This window comes from Salvelinus sp. IW2-2015, linkage group LG22 (genome assembly GCF_002910315.2).
Source record: "Salvelinus sp. IW2-2015 linkage group LG22, ASM291031v2, whole genome shotgun sequence".
In the NCBI taxonomy this organism is placed as follows: Eukaryota; Metazoa; Chordata; class Actinopteri; order Salmoniformes; family Salmonidae; genus Salvelinus; species Salvelinus sp. IW2-2015.
The window spans coordinates 751500-770952 of record NC_036862.1 but is presented as its reverse complement, the minus strand read 5'-3'; the positions used below and the strand labels follow the sequence as shown (position 1 = coordinate 770952).

At 41.6% G+C, this 19453-nt stretch overlaps 1 protein-coding gene across 9 annotated transcripts in view; it reads right to left on the bottom strand.

The window, feature by feature from the left end:
• Positions 1-19453, bottom strand: part of LOC111982641 (NADPH--cytochrome P450 reductase) — a 34314-nt gene that overhangs the window by 10337 nt on the left and 4524 nt on the right. For 2 of the 9 annotated variants that reach the window (XM_024014241.2, XM_024014244.2), the window contains exons 2-3: positions 19033-19220; positions 6945-6993 (exon numbers count right to left, since the gene is read on the bottom strand). In XM_024014241.2, the coding sequence (XP_023870009.1) occupies positions 6945-6993; positions 19033-19208 (225 nt within the window). In that variant the 5' untranslated portion in view covers positions 19209-19220. Of the gene's footprint in view, positions 1-1750; positions 2519-6944; positions 6994-8542; positions 9816-9904; positions 10040-11061; positions 11219-11364; positions 11926-19032; positions 19221-19453 lie in introns of those variants that run through there. The other 7 variants (XM_070433916.1, XM_024014240.2, XM_024014245.2 and 4 more) reach the window with 7 other exon arrangements.

The following is a 19453-nucleotide window of genomic DNA, read 5'->3' as shown; positions in this document are numbered from 1 at the left end:
ACTTTAATTAAATTAGTTGACTCTTCACATGGGATGATGTCACTGAACAACAAAAGGGAATATTGAATGACCCCCAATGATCCATCGCATCTCCCAAAAACGTTAAACATACATCTGTAAAATGGTAGTTTAGAAACTAAAGCTTGGTTGTCTTCCTGTCAGGCTTCCATGTCTTCTCCCTGGACCTCCTCAATGTCCACCTCTTGAACATCAGACTCAGAGGTCTCATCTTCACTGTCACTTTCCAACCTTGTTGAGGATGGCTCATTGTCAGGTTCAAAAAGCCAGAAATTTGCCTGGATGGCCACCAATTTTTCAACCCTTGTATTAGTCAGCCTGTTGCTTTGGTGTGTGTGTTCCCAAACAGTGACCAGTTGCGCTCTGAGGCGGCTGATGTTGGGATTTAGAGGATGGAGGCAACAGTGGAAAGAGCCTCAGATCCACAAAGTCCCTTCCACCAGGTGGCTGATGAGATATGTTGCCACGACTGCCATATTGCATCTCCATCACAAAGCCATTGCTTGGAAGTGTGCTTCGCCAGACTGCCAAGAACCATGCCCTCATCCAAGCCAAGGTGGCGAGACACAGTAGTGATGACACCATCGGCCTTGTTGATCTCTGCACCAGACAGTAAGTATGCTGTGTACACGCTGCGACGTGTATGGGCTTCAGGCAGAAGTCTTCATGCTTTTTGATGTATTTCAGAACCACGGTTTCCTCTGCTTGGAGCAACAGTGGGCAGGGCATTACAGATTTCTTCTCTTACATCTGCAAGCAGTCTGAACATCAGACAGGATGGCATTGTCACACTCAATCAAAGCAATGGCTACTGCTATAGGTTTCAGTAGTTTCAGGCCGCTTACCACTCTCCCCCAAAATACATCATCCAGGAGGATCCTCTTGATGGGGATGTCCGTATCGGCAGATTGTGATATGGCCATTTCTTGGAAAGACTCCTTCCCCTCCAGGAGACTGTCAAACATGATGACAACACCACCCCAATGGGTGTTGCTGGGCAGCTTCAATGTGGTGTTCTTATTCTTCTCACTTTGCTTGGTGAGGTAGATCGCTGCAAAACTTGATGAACCTTCACATACCTAACCATTTCCATGGCTCTCTTGTAGAGTGTATCCATTATTTTCAGTGCCATGATGTCCTTGAGGAGCAGATTCAATGCATGAGCAGCACTGCCAATGGGTGTGATATGAGGGTAGTAACTCCTCTACTTTAGGCCAAGCAGCCTTCATGTTCCCAGAATTGTCTGTCACCAGTGCAAATACCTTCTGTGGTCCAAGGTCATTGATGACTGCCTTCAGCTCATCTGCAATGTAGAGACCAGTGTGTCTGCTGTCCCTTGTGTCTGTGCTCTTGTAGAATACTGGTTGAGATGTAGTTAATTATTCCTTGCCCACCTACATTCGACCACCAATCAGAGATGATTGTAATACAGTCTGTTTTCTCTATGATTTGCTTGACCTTCACTTGAACTCTGTTGAACTCTGCATCCAGTGAATGAGTAGCTAAAGCATGTCTGGTTGGAGGGGTGTATTCTGGGGGAAGAACATTCAGAAATCTCTTCCAATACACATTGCCTGTGAGCATCAGAGGTGAACAAGTTGCATACACCGCTCGAGCAAGACATTAATCAGCATTTCTCTGACTACGTTCCTCCATTGAGTCAAAAAAACTTCTGATTCCAGGAGGACCATGAGCTGTTGCTATTTAAAGGTGTCTGATTCATCATTTTCACCTTGAATAGAAGTAGAGGGACTTTGGTCAGAGGTTGCTTGTTGTGAGCGCTGTGGGAACTTTATGCACTTGGCCAGATGATCCTGCATCTTTGTTGCATTCTTCACATATGATTTGGCACAGTATTTGCAAATGTACACAGCTTTTCCTTCTACATTAGCTGTCTCCACACATCAGATAGTGTCCGTGGCATTTTCCTGTAAATATTAGAAAATAATGAGTCAAAAAAAATATATACAATTCCATGTACAGATAAATAGTTAAGCAGTTAGATTAAACAACTCCTTTGTAAGATAAATGTTTTAAAATGAAACATATGGAAACAAGTGAATTAACACTCTTCAGTTAGCAGGCTCAAGCAAGCTAAAACCCACATGGTAGCAAAAACTAACTAGCAGAAATTGTTAACAAGTTAGAAATGATTTAAAAAACACACTTTGCGGTAGGCTACTATTTACACGTTAACAAAAAATAATGTATGTCAAAGAAAATATATTCACCCCACCCAGTATTGTAATGAAAACTCACCAGTAAACATGTAGTCCTTGGCTCAGACAGTGTAGTAGTGTGGGCTCAATAGCATCTCATTAGTGTGCAAGACCTTGAGAATCAGCTGTACATGTGATGGAAGAATGCACTGTGCATGGCGAGGGTTGCAATTCCATTGAATTGGGGATAGTTTAACCAAAATATGCCACAAGACCTAGAATTGCCTTGTGTGTATCCCACAAAAAAGGTTCACTGTTATAAGCTAACTTTTTTGATGAATTTAAGCAAAATTCCCCGTCTTAATGTCCCATGGAAAATTTCCGGGAAAGTTTACGACCATTTGCAACCCTAGTTCAAACAGACAGTTCTGTGCATTGAATGTCAATACCTCTCATAAATGCATGTAGGGATGAAGTCAATCTCTCCTCCACTTTGAACCAGGAGAGATTGACATGCATATGATTAATGTTAGCTCTCTGTGTAAATCCAAGGGCCAGCTGTGCTGCCCTGTTCTGAGCCAATTGCAATTTTCCTAAGTCCCTTTTTGTGGCACCTGACCACATGACGGAACAGTAGTCCAGGTGTGACCAAACTTGGGCCTGTAGGACCTGCCTTGTTGATAGTGCTGTTAAGAAGGTAGAGCAGCGCTTTATGGACATACTTCTCCCCATCTTAGTTGTATCAATATGTTTTGACCATGACAGTTTACAATCCAGGGTTACTTCAAGCAGTTTAGTCACCTCAACTTCCACATTTTTTATTACAAGATTTAGTTGAGGTTTAGTGTTTAGTGAATGATTAGTCCCAAATACAATGCGTTTAGTTTTAGAAATATGTAGGGCTAACTTATTCCTTGCCACCCACTCTGAAACTAACTGCAGCTCTATGTTGAGTGTTGCAGTCATTTCAGTCGTTGTAGTAGCTGACGAATAGTGTTGAGTCATTCGTATATATAGACACACACTTTACTCAAAGCCAGTGACATGTCATTAGTAAAGATTGAAAAAAGTAAATGGGCCTAGACAGCTGCCTTGGGGAATTCCTGATTCTACCTGAATTAGGCTGGATAGGCTTCCAGTAAAGAACACCCTCTGTGTTCTGTTAGACAGGTAACTCTTTATCCACAATATATCAGGGGGTGTAAAGCCATAACACCTACGTTTTTCCAGCAGCAGACTATGATCGATAATGTCAAAAGCTACACTGAAGTCTAACAAAACAGCCCCTCCAAACGTTATATTATCAATTTCTCTCAACCAATCAGTCATTTGTGTAAGTGTTGTGCTTGTTGAATGTCCTTCCCTATAAGCATGCTGAAAGTTTGTCAATTTGTTTACTGTAAAATAGCATTGTATCTGGTCAAACACAATTTTTCCCAAAAAGTTTACTAAGTGTTGGTAACAGGCTGATTGGTTGGCTATTTGAGCCAGTAAAGGGGGCTTTACTATTCTTAGGTAGCGGGAAAGACTTTTGCCTCCCTCCAAGCCTGGGGGCACACACCTTCTAGTAAGCTTAGATTGAAGTAAATGGCAGATTGGGGATAATAGCGGACGATATTGCCACTCCTGTAATTTTCCATCCAAGTTGTCAGACCCCGGTGGCTTGTCATTGTTGATAGACAACAAATATTTGTTCACCTCTTCCACACTCACTTTACGGAATTCAAAATTACAATGCTTGTCTTTCATAATTTGGTCAGATATACTTGGATGTGTCATGTCAGCGTTTGTTGCTGGTATGTCATGCCTAAGTTTGCTAATCTTGCCAATGAAAAAATAATTTAAGTAGTTATCAGTTGGTTTTGTGATGAATCATCCATCTGATTTAACCTCTTGAGAATACAGGGGGTGCTATTTTCGCATTAGCATAATTTGCTCTACAGATTAAACTGCCTCTTATTCAATTATTGCTCTTACTATATGCATATAAATAATACCATTGGAAAGAAAACAATCCCTAGTTTCTAAATCCGTTTCAATTTTGTCTCTGAGTGATACAGAAGTCATTCAACAGCACTTTCCATGACCAAGAACATAAAATCAAGATGTTTATGCTGGCTTCAAAGCTCTGCCTATATATGGTCGTGCCTCCTATGACCCGAAACACAACTCACTGGCCTTCCTCTGGGTGTCTAGAGGACGTCAGAGGAAAAATTTCTTGTCTATCTGGGACTGACGTGAAATGAGAGCAAAATCTTTGGCATGACCGACAACTTCCGGTTCTTTGTTGCATGGAAATTGGAGCTACGTTTGTCTTCTGTTGTGCAGCCATTATTATCTCCGTGTCGAAGTTTGTTTGATACATGTGACCAGATCATCGTAATGTATGTTTTTTCAATATAGTTTAATCAGATTATTTGAATTTTTTAGGGAGTTTTTCGGTGTTCCGTTGTTAGATTTTAGTATCGTTTGAGAAATCCGTGCCACTCGACCGGTACCTGTGCTAAATGGAGTGGGAAAGGAACGACTCTGATACGGAACCAAACACTCATCTTGACAAAGGACACTTTGATCAACATTCTGATGAAAGATCAGCCATAGTAAGACCCAATTTACGATGTTATATCATATCTGTTGTGCATGTGATCTTGCCGTGGGCGCCCAGCCGAATCTGCCTGGTATAGCTATGCTAATTTAGCGCTACATTTTGTTTTCGTTATAAAACATTTAAGAAATCTGAAATATTGTTTGGATTCACACAGATGTTGGGCTTTCAATATCTGTACGCTGTGTATTTTTCTGAAATGTTTTAAAATGAGTAATTAGTTATATGACGTTGGTCTCTGTAATTGTTCTGGCTTGGTCGGCCACTTTTCAGATTGCAGCTGCATTGTAGAACTGTGATTTATACCTGAAAAATGCACATTTAAAAAAAAAAACTATGGTATACCATAAATATGTTATCAGACTGTCATCTTATGAATTGTTTCTTGGTTAGTGGCTATATATATTTTTATTTAGTCGAATTAGTGATAGCTACTGACGCAGGGAAAAACTGTTGGGAGTGAAAAAATCCTCTCCTTTGCTAACGTGGTTAGCTAATAGATTTACATATTGTGTCTTCCCTGTWAAACATTTTAAAAATCTGAAATGGTGGCTTTATTCACAAGACCTGTATCTTTCATCTGGTGTCTTGGACTTGTGATTTAATGATATTTAGATGCTACAAGTTACTTGTGACGCTATGCTAGCTATGCTAATCAGTGGGGGGTGGGTGCTACCGGATCAGGGTTGGTGACTCGTGAGAAGTTAATGAATGATTGAGCTGAGTTTGCCTTTTTTCCCCCAAAATGTCATTTAAGGTGCACCAAAGTTTTTACTATCATTCTTTATGTAATTTCTTAGTTTCATAGTGTAGTTTCTTCTTCTTTTTATTCAGTTTAGTCACAGGATTTCTCAATTTGCAATACGTTTGCCAATCGGTTATGCAGCCATACTTAATTTGCCATTCCTTTTGCCTCATCTCTCTCAACCATACAATTTTTCAATTCCTCATCAATTTAACAATTTTTAGTCATTTTCTTAAATGGGTGCATGCTTATTAGTGACTGGAATAAGCAATTGTGTCACGTGCAGTGTCTGTTTGCGCCTTATTACACACCACAGACCAACAAACATTCTTTACATCAATAGCATAAGAATCACTACAAAACTTATTGTATGCCCTCATACACTATATTAAGCCCAGCCTTTAGAACTTGTGTTCCTAGATATGGCTACTATATTGTGATCACTATATCCGATGGATCTGGATACTGCTTTCAAGCAAATTTCTGCAGCATTAGCAAAGATGTGATGCATACATGCTGATGATTTCATTCCTGTGCAGGAATTTGATGCTAATTAGCATTTTCGAACCCGAGAGTAAATTGAACCGAATATTGATAAAACTCATCTTTCCGAGAGAGATTTACATGGTTATCAAAACGTCACGCCAGGGTAAGCCTACACGAAGCACAACCCTTATTTTAAGTGTTTCTAAAATCCCCTATGGAAAAACTATTGGTTTTATGGCTATTTTCACACCTCCACTGTTGGGCTCTATGGTCTCAAGGCATCCTTCTTTAACCTGTCTCCTCCCCTTCCTCTACAATGATTGAAGTGGATTTAACAAGTGACATCAATAAGGGATCATAGCTTTCTATGTCATGGAAAGAGCAGGTCTTCTTTATGATTTGTATACTCAGTGTATTTCACCATTCATGGTTCCCATGATAAATCATTAGACAGTGAGCAACAGAGACAAGACTAAATGATGGCGTAAAATACCATCATTATTGTATTTATTTCATCTCCTGATATCTGGGGACTTTGCAGCCAAATCACACTTGCTTACTCAAGCCTATATCAATTTCTCAAGATCAGCTAGTAACGTTACTGAGCAGATCTAGGTTAAATAGCAATTTGAAATCTTTCAAATACATTTAGTGTTTGCTCTTTTCTGCCTGGATTGCCAGATGGCCAGGGTTTTCACCTTTTCGAACATTCTATTGACTCTATTGTACCAGAAACGCTCAATCCAGCCCAGAACATATTTCAAATGATTTCAAATAGCATTTGAACCCAGGTCTGGACTGAGGAGTCCGGAGGATCCACTGCAATCCGTCAAGCTGTCCTCTACCTAAGAACCATTATGTAAAGCCAGTCTAGTAGCTAGACCATTGTCCTTCCCACCCCCAATATACCAGAAAATAGAAAAACACTAACTGTTTTCTTCATCTTCTCAATAAAACTAGTCTCTCGAGTAGAAGGTGCTCTGAAAAAAAAAGAAGACAAATGTTATGTACTTTCAAAGTCTATTGAGAAAATCATACACTGAAAAATCATTCTTTCACCACTATATGCTGGGACATAAAACACTGCAAATCAATGATGCTTTTCACAAACAAGAAAAGCACATGCCTGGTACAGGGACGATCACTTTTCACACTATGCACATTAATAGGAATGTTACAAGCATGTCAATGGAGGACCTTCACACTTTCCTATAGCCTGGTTGCCAGATCGATTTGCGTTTCAGCCAACATTGCTTGGCATGACAGTGAACACCACAACAGAGGAGTTGGCTAAAAGAATGCCAGGCTATCTTGTTTAAGAACCTATTCTCACTACGAGAGACTGCCAAGAGAGTGAGAAAATACCCTCGGCTAGACCTTTTACTGCAATGTAAACTTGTTAACTTGTCACATCTTCGACGGCTGCTTCCGGAGGTAGCGCATGTCACTGGCCCGATTGTCTGATCTTCATGTCTTAACGTAATGATGGACTGTCATTTCTCTTTGCTTATTTCAGCTGTTCTTGCCATAATATGGATGGTCCACAAGTTAACTTAACAAGGCACACCTGTTAATTGAAATGCATTCCAGGTGACTACCTCATGAAGCTGGTTGAGAGAATGCCAAGAGTGTGCAAAGCTATCAAGGCAAAGGGTGGCTACTTTGAAGAATCTCAAATATATTTTAGATTTAACACTTTCGTTTACAACATGATTCCATGTGTTATTTCATAGTTTGTCATCACTATTATTATACAATGTAGAAAATAGTAAAAATATAGAAAAACCCTGGAATGAGTAGGTGTGTCTAAGCTTTTGACTGGTACTGTATATAAAAAATTGAGACTATCACATTTTGTGCCATATGCCACAGTCTAAAGGGAGACTGTACTTCCTGATTTGGCCTGGTTTAAGATTTGGTTCATTAAGAAATGCAAGCGGCCATGACTGAATTAAAACCCGAGTTGGTCTCGTGTGTGTGTGTGTGTGTGTGTGTTCGCAGGTGGGACGCTTTAGCTGGTGTGTGACTGACAAAATTGGTTCGACTGTGGATAGCTTAGCCGTGGCTAGTTAGGAACCATCAAATTACACAATGTAAATGAGACAATATGTTCATGTTGCACACCATTTAGTTGTCATTAAACGCTTTCAATATTTGTATATACATGTCTACTATATTAGTTACGATGTTGTAAAGTCATTGAAATTTGGAGCCATTGGAATTTTAACATTGTCCCATATGGATATCCAAAGTAAACCCACATTTACCACAGGTATTCTGCTCAGGGTGTGCAGCTGCACTCTGAATTGATGATTACTTCTGTGCTGCCAAATGTGGGCAGGATGGAAACAAACCCAACCGTCATTTGTTGTGATGCAGTCACGACCATAAGTCTCACAAAACTCAGTTTTGGACGAGACCGATTTTATGACCAAAATTACCCTATTTACACTTTGTAGTCAAATTTGACAGTAGAATAAATGTTCGACTCATATCAAATCATAAATGTTATTGGTTACATACACATACTTAGCAGATATTATTGCGGGTGTAGCGAAATGCTGGGTGCTCCTAGCTCCAACAGTGCAGTAGTATCTAACAATTCACAACAATAGACACAAATCTAAAAAAGAATGGAATTAATATATAAATATTAGATTGAGCAATGTCGGAGTGGCATTTACTAAATTACAGTAGATTAGAATACAGTATATACATATGAGATGAGTAAAGAGGTATTTAAACATTATTAAAGTGACTAGTGTTCCATTATTAAAGTGGCCAGTGATTCCAAGTCTATGTATATAGGGTAGCAGCCTCTAAGGTGAGGATTGCGTAACGATGGAAGCCGGCGAGTGATGGCTATTTAACAGTCTGATGGCCGACCTTGAGATGGAGACTGAAAAACAGCTCAGTCCCAGCTTGGATGCACCTGTACTGACCTCGCCTTCTGGACGATAGCGGGGTGAACAGGCCGTGGCTCAGGCGATTTATGTCCTTGATCTTTTTGGCCTTCCTGAGACATCGGGTGCTCAATGACACATAGGCTGGGGGGGGGGGGGGGGTTCTACTATGCTAACATATGGAAATATTTTAAGACGGTCATAGCAAGGTTCATTTAGCTGTTTGATTTGTAGTTTTAGGCACTTAAGGTATATTAAAAAAATATATTTAACAATTATTTGATGAAACATTGCATTTGGCCTTATTGCTTAGTCCATAGAAATGTATTGAACAACAGCTTTATAAATGGATTAAGACAGTCAACCCCCCCCACCCCCAAAAAATTTAAATTAAGTTTGATCTGAAGTGCCTGTCCTATATCTGAGAGAGAAAAGAGAAAAAAAATAATGTTTTGATGCATTTAACACCTTATTTTAGGCACGGAACTATCTTCATATACACTTCCATAATGTTTCTTACTGCTTACCGGCTACCTTCAGACTAGTCTTGTGAGGCTTGTGGGCATCCTAGAGCAAACCACATGTTAGTGAGCGACGCGCCTTTCCACAGAGGGGTCATATTAGTGTGTAGCCCAAACGGTTTAGATAGACAGAAGTTGGCAGATCGGATGTATCAACTTCATACAAGTATCGCGATGCTTGTAGGGGTCGTAGAGCAAAACAGAAAACATCATACTTGTGAGTCTCACATCTTTCCATAGAGGGCTCAAAATACACTGACCAAAAATAAACGCAACATGCAACAACTAGCGATTTTACTGCGTTACCGTTCATATAAGGAAATCAGTCAAGTCATTAGGCTAAGGATTTCACATGACTGGGCAGGGGTGCAGCCATGGGTGGGCCTGGAAACGCATAAGCTCACCCATTGGGGGAGCCAGTCCCAGCCAATCAGAATTAGTTTTTCCCCACATAAAGGCTGTATTACAGTCAGTTTCATCAGCTGTCCAGGTGGCTCGTGTCAGACAATCCCGCAGGTGAAGAAGCTGGATGTGGAAGTCCTTGGTTGGCGTGGTTACACATGGTCTGCGGTTGTGAGGCCGGTTGGGCGTACTGCCAAATTCTATTAAAAAAAAAGTTGAAGGCGGCTTATTGTAGAGAAATTAACATTCAATTATTTGGCAACAGCTCTGGTGGACATTCCTGCAGTCAGCATGCCAATTGCACGCTCTCTCAAAACTTGAGACATCTGTGGCATTCTGACAAAGGATAAAATGCTCACCAACAGGGATATAAACAAATTTGTGCACAACATTTGAGAAATACGTTTCTTCTGGGATCATTTATTTCAGCTTATGAAACAGGCAGTTTACATGTCGCGTTTCTATTTTTGTTTAGTATAATAAACATAAGAGACCAGCAAAATGGATGAGTGTGGCGGTATAGCAGGAACAGCGGCGTCTAGTGGTCAAAACCTGGTACTTTCACACTACTTTATGGTAAATGATGCAAGCGACTTCAACTACTAATTTCTCCACAAAGGGGATGCCGCCATGAAGGCATTATCAAGTGCTTGTCAAATTGTGAATGAGACTATTGGTGTGTACAGACTGCGCAAAAAACAAAGCAGAGCTCATGCCTTTCAAGTGACTTTAAAAACAATCATTAGAGCCTCATCATGCAGCCTTACAATGCATTAAAAATCAAAACATGTAGCCCAACGTTTGCAGAACAACTAAAGTTACTAGAATAACTCTAAATTAAGCAAATAGGAGTACCTATTTCTTTGTTAACCGCTCCACACAGACTAGCCGCATGTCCACACTCCCTCAAATAATTGAGAAAATATTTATATTTTATTCAGCTTTGTTCAATTGTATTCTTCATACTATAAAATAATACCACGGTATTATAAGCAAATCATGTCTGCTAAATGAACTAGTGTAGCCCACAGCCATTTGGCATAGCCACATCAGGACCTAAGATAAGGACAACTCAGAGTATGCTATTCTTTTCTTCTGAAATAAACACAATTTTCTTCATATCATGCTTCTTTAGACTTCTCTAAAATAAATAATGGATTCATTGTGAAGATGTAGGCTATATTACATGGATTTATGGAGAAGCCTCTCGACAGCTGCCTACCCATGGGACAGAAGAAGCTTCTTACAGAAACCCCAAAGCTCAGGGTACGATTTGGCTGAGGAAGCCATACAGGAACACATCCAGCCTCGTCTCTGTGGGCCGGAAAGAGAGGAAGTGCTTACTTTTGGCCTCAAGGGATAGGAAGTTCCCACATTACCTGTAACAAAACAGTTGAAAAGAAATAAGTGAAAACTATTATTTAGATGAATCATTATATTACATCAGACATATAGTTGTGTATACATTTGGTAATAAATCCAGAACAAAACCTCTTCCAGAACTATTCTATTAAACTGTTCCTACCAGCAGAGACACCTCCTGACAACTGCTTGTCGAGCAGAAACTTATGCACAAGACTGCTCATCCTTTCCTGACACCAGTCTGGGTCGGAGTATATGACAGTGCGGTCCAAACACACCAGCCGTCTTATGGTGGGGTATTCCAGGGGGCTCTTGTCCTGCACTTTCTTTTGGATGTTTGACAGCCTTCATGCAGTCCCTCCTAAACTCTCCTTACACTGTTTTTTCTCAGCAGGGACAGTGGGCCGTAAATAGTGCTGAATGACTTAATACAATAGAAAACTATCCTCACCATAATTTGATAGAAAGTAATACTTTAAATTCTCACATTACCTTGAGGACTGACTCGACATAAGCTTGGGTGCCAACTTCCTTCGGGGCTGGCCCAATTATTTGTCAGAGACACCCAGTCTGATCATCTGCAATGTCCTGGAGGAGCTCCCTCTTGACAGAACGCCTCAGACTATGCCAACAGGAAAACTCAAAATGTAATGCAAATACCATTTTAACCACATTCGTCATTAAATGCATGTATTTTTCCAAAACTCTTATCCTTATCATCCTCATCCTTATCATCACCTCCATCACCATCATAAGCTTCATTTCATCAATAGTATAATCATTTCATCAATAGTATAATCAGTGACAAGAGATTTAATCAAAACGGCAATATCAAATTGTGCACTGCTATAATGTAAATCATTACCATTATCAACTCTTTGCAGTGGAGTGGCATCACTGGCTCGTCAATCTGGTACTTGGTCAAAAAGGGACTGAAAGTCCTGGAGACAACCATGAAGAACTGCAGTTTGACCCAAGATGAGCTGATCTTGCTGAGCTGTTTCTGTGTCAAAACGACTCTGTTCCAGGGGTTGGGAGTGATGCGAGCGGTRTAGTCAGCCTGTAACGTTAGCCGTCTACCGTAGTTTCAAGTCAACCTCCATTACCACTTCACCACAGCCAATCTCTGCTAGCTAACAGATTAACGCACAAGCCGTGTTGAAAGAAAATATGCCAACAGTCAAGAGTGACTCACTGACCTCTGTTCGCTGCAGGAACGTTACAGGCTGACTACACCGCTCGCATCGCCTGCGCGAAGTGTTGCAAAATAAATTTAGAAAACTATATTATTCAATTATTGTACCAACACTGCTCGCGCGCGCCAACGAGCGTCTGCGTTGCCAAGGGCTAAAATAAAAGTCAGTTCTATTTGAGACGCAGATTGCGCTGCAAATCCTGCCGCCTCTCCCATCTCCTCATTGGTTTATAGAAGTAGGTACCCAAGTGCCATCTCATCATTGGTTATACCCATGTGGGAAAGACAAACGAGGTCAGTGGCGGTAATGCACCTAATTTATGAAAGTTGCCAATTGCAATATAAAGTCAAGAGAAGAAAAAGCCTGGAAGGAAGAGAGATGACTAGAAACGATTCGGTTGACCGTTTTATGAGTGGATTAATTGGCGGAGTAGAGGATCTTGTGCATTTCAGGTAAAATAACAACTCAATGTTTATATCCCAGGACAAATTAGCTAGCAACAGCAAGCTAGCTAAATAGGACCCACGGACAACCTGGTCTGGGCAGGTGTGATGTAGCTAATGTTTGTATGATGTTGTCGTTTGTATGTGTATGTTTTGTATAGTTTATAAAATCTTCCCAAAAAATGTAATATACTTCAGGAACGCTAATCATTCACAACTAGGAGCAGTGTGAGTCACCAATAGAAATGGGAAACATGCTTTTGTCCTCAAGCAAACTTAACCACACAGAATTAAAACAGATAAACTGATCTAACCACTAAATCCTTGAACGGAGAAGAATCTGTTCATGTCACTCGCCAGGGGGCGATCAGAAGTTCTCAGAAGACATGAAAAAAAAAAAAMAATRAAAGCACAAGCAGTAGACTTGGCTCACATGCGATGCCTGTGAGTTTCTTTGAATGAAATTCATTGAATAAGTCCAGATTTTTGGTACGAAGTTACATATTGACCTATCTACTGAGCTGTGACCAAAGCTCAGGCCAAACCTCAGTCACTGATAAGATAAGTGAGAGGAAGGCAGGGCAAGCATGACAGCACAGGAGAAGCTACTCACGGAGAGGTGGCGGGGCCAGGAAAAGAAAACAAAGGTCGCTACTGGGCCCGGCTGGAACATTTAGTAAATTCCCCAGGCGCGTGAGCCTGTGGGTGCACTCTGCCACTCAGGCAGTTTTGGCTTACCCTTCACCTCTACTTGTAGCAATAAAATGTGATTGCACTGACTTATTACCTAATTAGAGGTAATAAGTGCACTGCCAATCACTTCCATTATTTTTGCATTCACACTATGGACTACACTCAACTTTAGACCACTGAGGTATATGAACACAGAGAAATTATTAATGTCCTCTTTCGTGAACAGTAACAATACAGTAAACAGGGCGAGGGCTTTACTTTGCCAAACAGCAGCTTAATCAATGCAAAAATAGAACTACCATTACAGCAATGTGTATTATTAAGTCCACATTATGGTATGTAAGCTACATTATAGCCCCTCCCTCAGAAAATACACACCAGCACTGTAAACTGTAGGGCTTTGACGATACCAGTATTGTGATTTTTGGAGGGGGGGCATGGCAAAAATGAAAACACGAAGCAGAACAAACAAGTTGGTCCTTTAAAAACCTGCCATCTAAAATAGTGTGCTATAGCTTGAAAAATAAACGTGACTGGATGACAAAATAATGTTTGTTTTCAACATTAGAGCTATTTTCCTAAAGAAATGTAATCCGCTTCGTGATTTGTTTCCTTGCCACGATACTAACGAGGTGTACCCTAGTAAACCGATCTCTAAACCATGATGCATTGTGTGCGTCCAACCCTAAACATACAAGTATTACGTAACAAAAGGAACAACAAGCAGACAAGGATTTAGTTAGGCCCAGAGAGACAATAGTAATATAGTAGTAGCACTGTAGCGATCCTATTAAATTACTAGAGGGGCTATGTCATAAACCCTCAAAGTTACATAATGGCAGCCATAATGGTCAGGGAGAAATCTAAAACCAGTCTAATTGAAATGAATGTCAGTAGAGGTATAGGTGATGCATTTCCTGTTTTTTAATAACTCAGGAAAATAAAGGCATGCGATGACTATAATTCCATTACACAATTTGATACAACCTAACATATTGTCCTACAATTTACACAGGTTTTATACATATTTTCTGTACAAATAGCATCTAAAACAGTGTTTCCCAAACTCGGTCCTCGGGACACCAAAGGGTAGACATTTTGGTTTTTGCCCTAGCACTACACAGCTGATTCAAATAATCAACTAACCATCAAGCTTTGATTTGAAGCAGCTGTGTAGTGTTAAAAACCAAAACATGCACCCCTTGGGATCCTGAGGACCGAGTTCGGGAAACGCTACTCTAAAATATACAATATTATTCGAAAAGTATTCAGACCCCTTCTCTTTTACAAAATGTTGATCCGTTATAGCCTTATTCTAAAATGTATTAAATATATTTTTCCCCTAAATCTACACACAGTACCCCATAATAACGAAGCTAAAACAGGTTTAAAAATTTTAGCAAATTTATAAAAAATAAAACAAAATTCTTATTTACATAAGTATTCAGACACTTTGATATGAGACTTTAAAATTGAGCTCAGGTGCATCCTGTTCCCATTGATCATCCTTGAGATCTTTCTACAACTTCATAGGCTGTTTGGAACCACCAAGATTCTGCCTAGAGCTGGCCGCCTTGCCAAACTGAGCAATTGGGGGAGAAGGGCCTTGGTCAGGGAAGTGACCAAGAACCCGATGGTCACTGACAGAGCTCCAGAGTTCCTCTGTGGAAATGGGAGAACCTTCCAGAAGGACAACCATCTCTGCAGCACTCCACCAAATCAGGCTTTTATGGTAGAGTGGCCAGACGTAAGCCACTCCTCAGTAAAAGACACATGACAGCCCGTTTGGAGTGTGCAAAAGGGCACCTAAAAGACTCTCAGAAACAAGAGAAACAAGTGTGACGTCTGAAGGAAATCTGGCACCATCCCTACAGTGAAGCACGGTGGTGGCAGGGACTGGGAGACGAGTCAGGATTGAGGGAAAGATGAACGGAGCAAAATATAGTGTGATCCTTGCCTGCTCCAGAGCGCTCAGAACCTCAGACTGGGGCAAAAGTTCACCTTCCAACAGGACAACGACCCTAAGTGTACAACCAAAGCAATGCAAGAGTGGCTTAGGGACAAGTTTCTGAATGTCCTTGAATGGCCCAGCCAGAGCCCAGACTTCAACCTGCTCGAACCTCTCTGGAGAGAGGTGACAATAGCCGTGCAGGGACTCCCGAGTAGCCCAGTGGTCTAAGGCACTGCATCGCAGTTGCTAGCTGTGCCACTAGAGATCCTGGTTCGAGTCTAGGCGGCCGCGACCGGAAGACCCATGGGACGGCGCACAATTGGCCCAGCGACATCCGGGTTAGGGGAGGGTTTGGCCAGCAGGGATGTCCTTGTCCCATCGCGCTCTATTGACTCCTGTGGCGGACCAGGCGCAACGCACGCTGACACGTTTGCCAGGTGAACAGTGTTTCCGACACATTGGTGTGGCTGGCTTCCAGGTTAAGCGGGCATTGTGTCAAGAAGCAGTGCGGCTTGGTTGGGTCGTGTTTTGGAGGCCGCATAGCTCTCAACCTTCGCCTCTCCAGAGTACGTACGGCAGTTGCAGCGATGAGACAAGACTGTACCTACCAATTGGATACAAAGAAATTGGGCAGAAAAACAGCTAAAAAATACAAATAAAATAGCCGTGCAGCGACGCTCTCCATCCAACATGACAGAGCTTGAGAGGATCTGTAGAGAAGAATTGGAGAAACTCCCCAAATACAGATGTGCCAAGTGTCATACCCAAGAAGACCTGAGACTAATTGGTGCTTCAATAAAGTACTGAGTAAAGGGTCTGAATACTAATGAAAAATGTGATATCAGCTTTTTATTTTTAATAAATCTGCAAAAATGTGTAAAAACCTGTTTTTACTTCGTCATTATGGGATATTGTGTGTAGAGTGATGAAGGCAATTTTTTAAAATCAATTTTAGAATAAGGTTGTAACGTAACAAAATGTGTAAAAAGTCAAGGTCTGAATAGTTTCCGATAGCACTGTAAACAGCACATAAATGTCTGATTTTGTTTTCTTGGAAAGTTGTGAATGCTACAGAATTACTTGATACAATATCAGTACTTGTTACATTGACAACTTGTTTACAAGGTGTATAGGGGATGTTGTTCCCACTGACGATTAAAACCTATCCAAACCAAAAACTGTGGATAGATGGCAGCATAACTCAAAGCGTTAACCACCACATTTAACCACGGCAAGTTGACTGGCATTATGGTTGAGTATAAACAGTCCAGTCATACAGTCCAGTAAGCCACCAAACAGGCAAAACGCCAGTACCAGAGACAAAGTGGAGTTGCAAATCAACGGCTTAAACACGAGGCGTATGTGGCAGGGACTCCAGACAATCGTGGATAATAAAGAGAAAACCAGCCACGTCGCTGACACCGACGTCTTGCTCCAGGACAAGCTAAACACCTACGCCCGCTTTGAGAGAAACAGTGCAGGCCACCACAGCTCCCGTAGACTGCGAGCTCTCGTTCTCCGTGGCCGACGGGAATAAGACATTTGTGTCTTAACCCTCACAAGGCTGCTGGACCAGACAGCATCTCTAGCCGCGTCCTCAGAGCCTGCGCAAACATATTCAAATCTCTCCCTATCCCAGTCTGATGTCCCCACTTGCATCAAGATGTAAACCATTGTTCCTGTACCCAAGAAAGCTAAGGTAACTGAACTAAATGACTATCGACCCGTAGCATTCACTTGTCATCATGAAGTGCTTTGAGAGGCTAGTGAAGGATCGTATCAGCTCCACCTTACTAGACACCCTAGACCCACTGCAATTTGCATACCTCCCCAATAGATCCACGGATGACGCAATCGCCATCGCACTGCCCTATCCCACCTGGATAAGACGAATACTGATGTAAGAATGCTGTTCATTGACTACAGGTCAGCCTTCAACTCCATAGTACCCTCCAAGATCATCATTAAGCTCAGGGCCTGGGTCTCTGAACCCCGCCCTGTGCAACTGGGTCCTGGACTTCCTCACGAGCCACCTCCAGGTTGTGAAGGTAGGCAACACCTACTCTGCTGATCATTTATTTCAGTTACCTTCACAACAACATCCCCTACCTAGGAAAGGGCTGAAAATAGTAATATATGTAGCCTTAGAAATAAAAAAAACTTGCTAACAACCGATAACATTCATGAACTCAGAAAAAAAAAAAAAAAAGTCCCTTTTTCAGGACCCTGTCTTTCAAAGAGAGTTCGTAAAAATCCAAATAACTTTGCAGACCTTCATTGGAAAGGGTTTAAACACTGTTTCCCATGCTTGTTCAATGAACCATAAACAATTAATGAACATGCACCTGTGGAACGGTCGTGAAGACACAAACAGCTTACAGACGGTAGGCAATTACGGTCACAGTTATGAAAACTTAGGACACTAAAGAGGCCTTTCTACTGACTCTGAAAAACATCAAAAGAAAGACGCCCAGGGTCCCTGCTCATCTGCGTGAACGTGCCTTAGGCATGCTGCAAGGAGGCATGAGGACTGCAGATGTGGCCAGGTCAATAAATTGCAATGTCCGTACTTTGAGACGCCTAAGACAGCGCTACAGGGAGACAGGACGGACAGCTGATCGTCCTCACAGTGGCAGACCAAGTGTAACACCTGCACAGGATCGGTACATCCGAGCATCACACCTGCGGGACAGGTACAGAATGGCAACAACAACTGCCTGAGTTACACCAGGAACGCACAATCCCTCCATCAGTGCTCAGACTGTCCGCAATAGGCTGAGAGGCTAGACTGAGGGCTTGTAGGCCTGTTGTATTGGAGTGGCCATCACAAAGCCCTGACATCAATCCCATAGAACATTTGTGGGCAAAACTGAAAAAGCATGTGCAAGCACCGAGGCCTACAAACCTGACTCAGTTACACCAGCTCTGTCAGGAGGAATGGGCCAAAATTCACCTAACTTACTGTGGGAAGTTTGTGGAAGGCTACCCGAAACGTTTGACACAAGTAAAACAATTTAAAAGGCAATGCTACCAAATACTAATTGAGTGTATGTTAGCTTCTGACCCACTGGGAATGTGATGAAAGAAATAAAAGCTGAAATAAGTAATTCTCTACTATTATTCTGACATTTCACATTCTTAAAACAAAGTGGTGATCCTAACTGACCTAAAACAGGGCATTTTTACTAGGATTAAATGTCAGGAATTGTGAAAAACTGAGTTGAAATGTATTTGGCTAAGGTGTATGTAAACTTCCGACTTCAACTGTAAATACTACACATTCATTGTTTTACACTATCTTTTCATAGCACTGGCAAACCATGATCGACCAACTCCCTGACCAACATGGCTGACCTTTGGACCAGCATAAGAAGGTTCATGTCCATTCTTGTAATTCAATGAGTAACACAGTAATAATACTGTAATTGTGCTCTTAACGCTATGGTTAGGCCCTTGTGACTTATTTCAACACCAATACTAGGTGGATTTGGTGAGAGATGTACAGCAAGCACCTGGTGTGCATTTAGCACACAACGAGCGGTACTCACGGTTGGTCGAGCTTCTTGAACTCGGGGATGGGCTCGGCCTTCTTGCGGGACATGAACCAGTAGATGATGAGGCCGGCGATGAGGGTGAAGAGGAAGATGTCCAGGTTACTGAAGAGAGGCTCTTCCTCCTCCATGGCCTCCGGCTGGGTGCTGCTCTCCGATTCCACGTCCGGCATCGTCACACAGGGCTGCCAGGACAACCAGACAGGGCAGAGGTTAGAGGCCAGGAGTAGTGCTGTCCAACTAAAAAAGATCTTTGTCGACCGAAAGTCTGTTCTTTCAACCAATCGATCGGTCAAAGTTTTAAACATGTATTTTTCCATATATAGACACACCCTATGTTTTTTAATAAAATCAACTATATGCATTGAGCTTAACTGATGCTTTAAGCGCACTGTTTGATGAAATAAGACAACAAAAA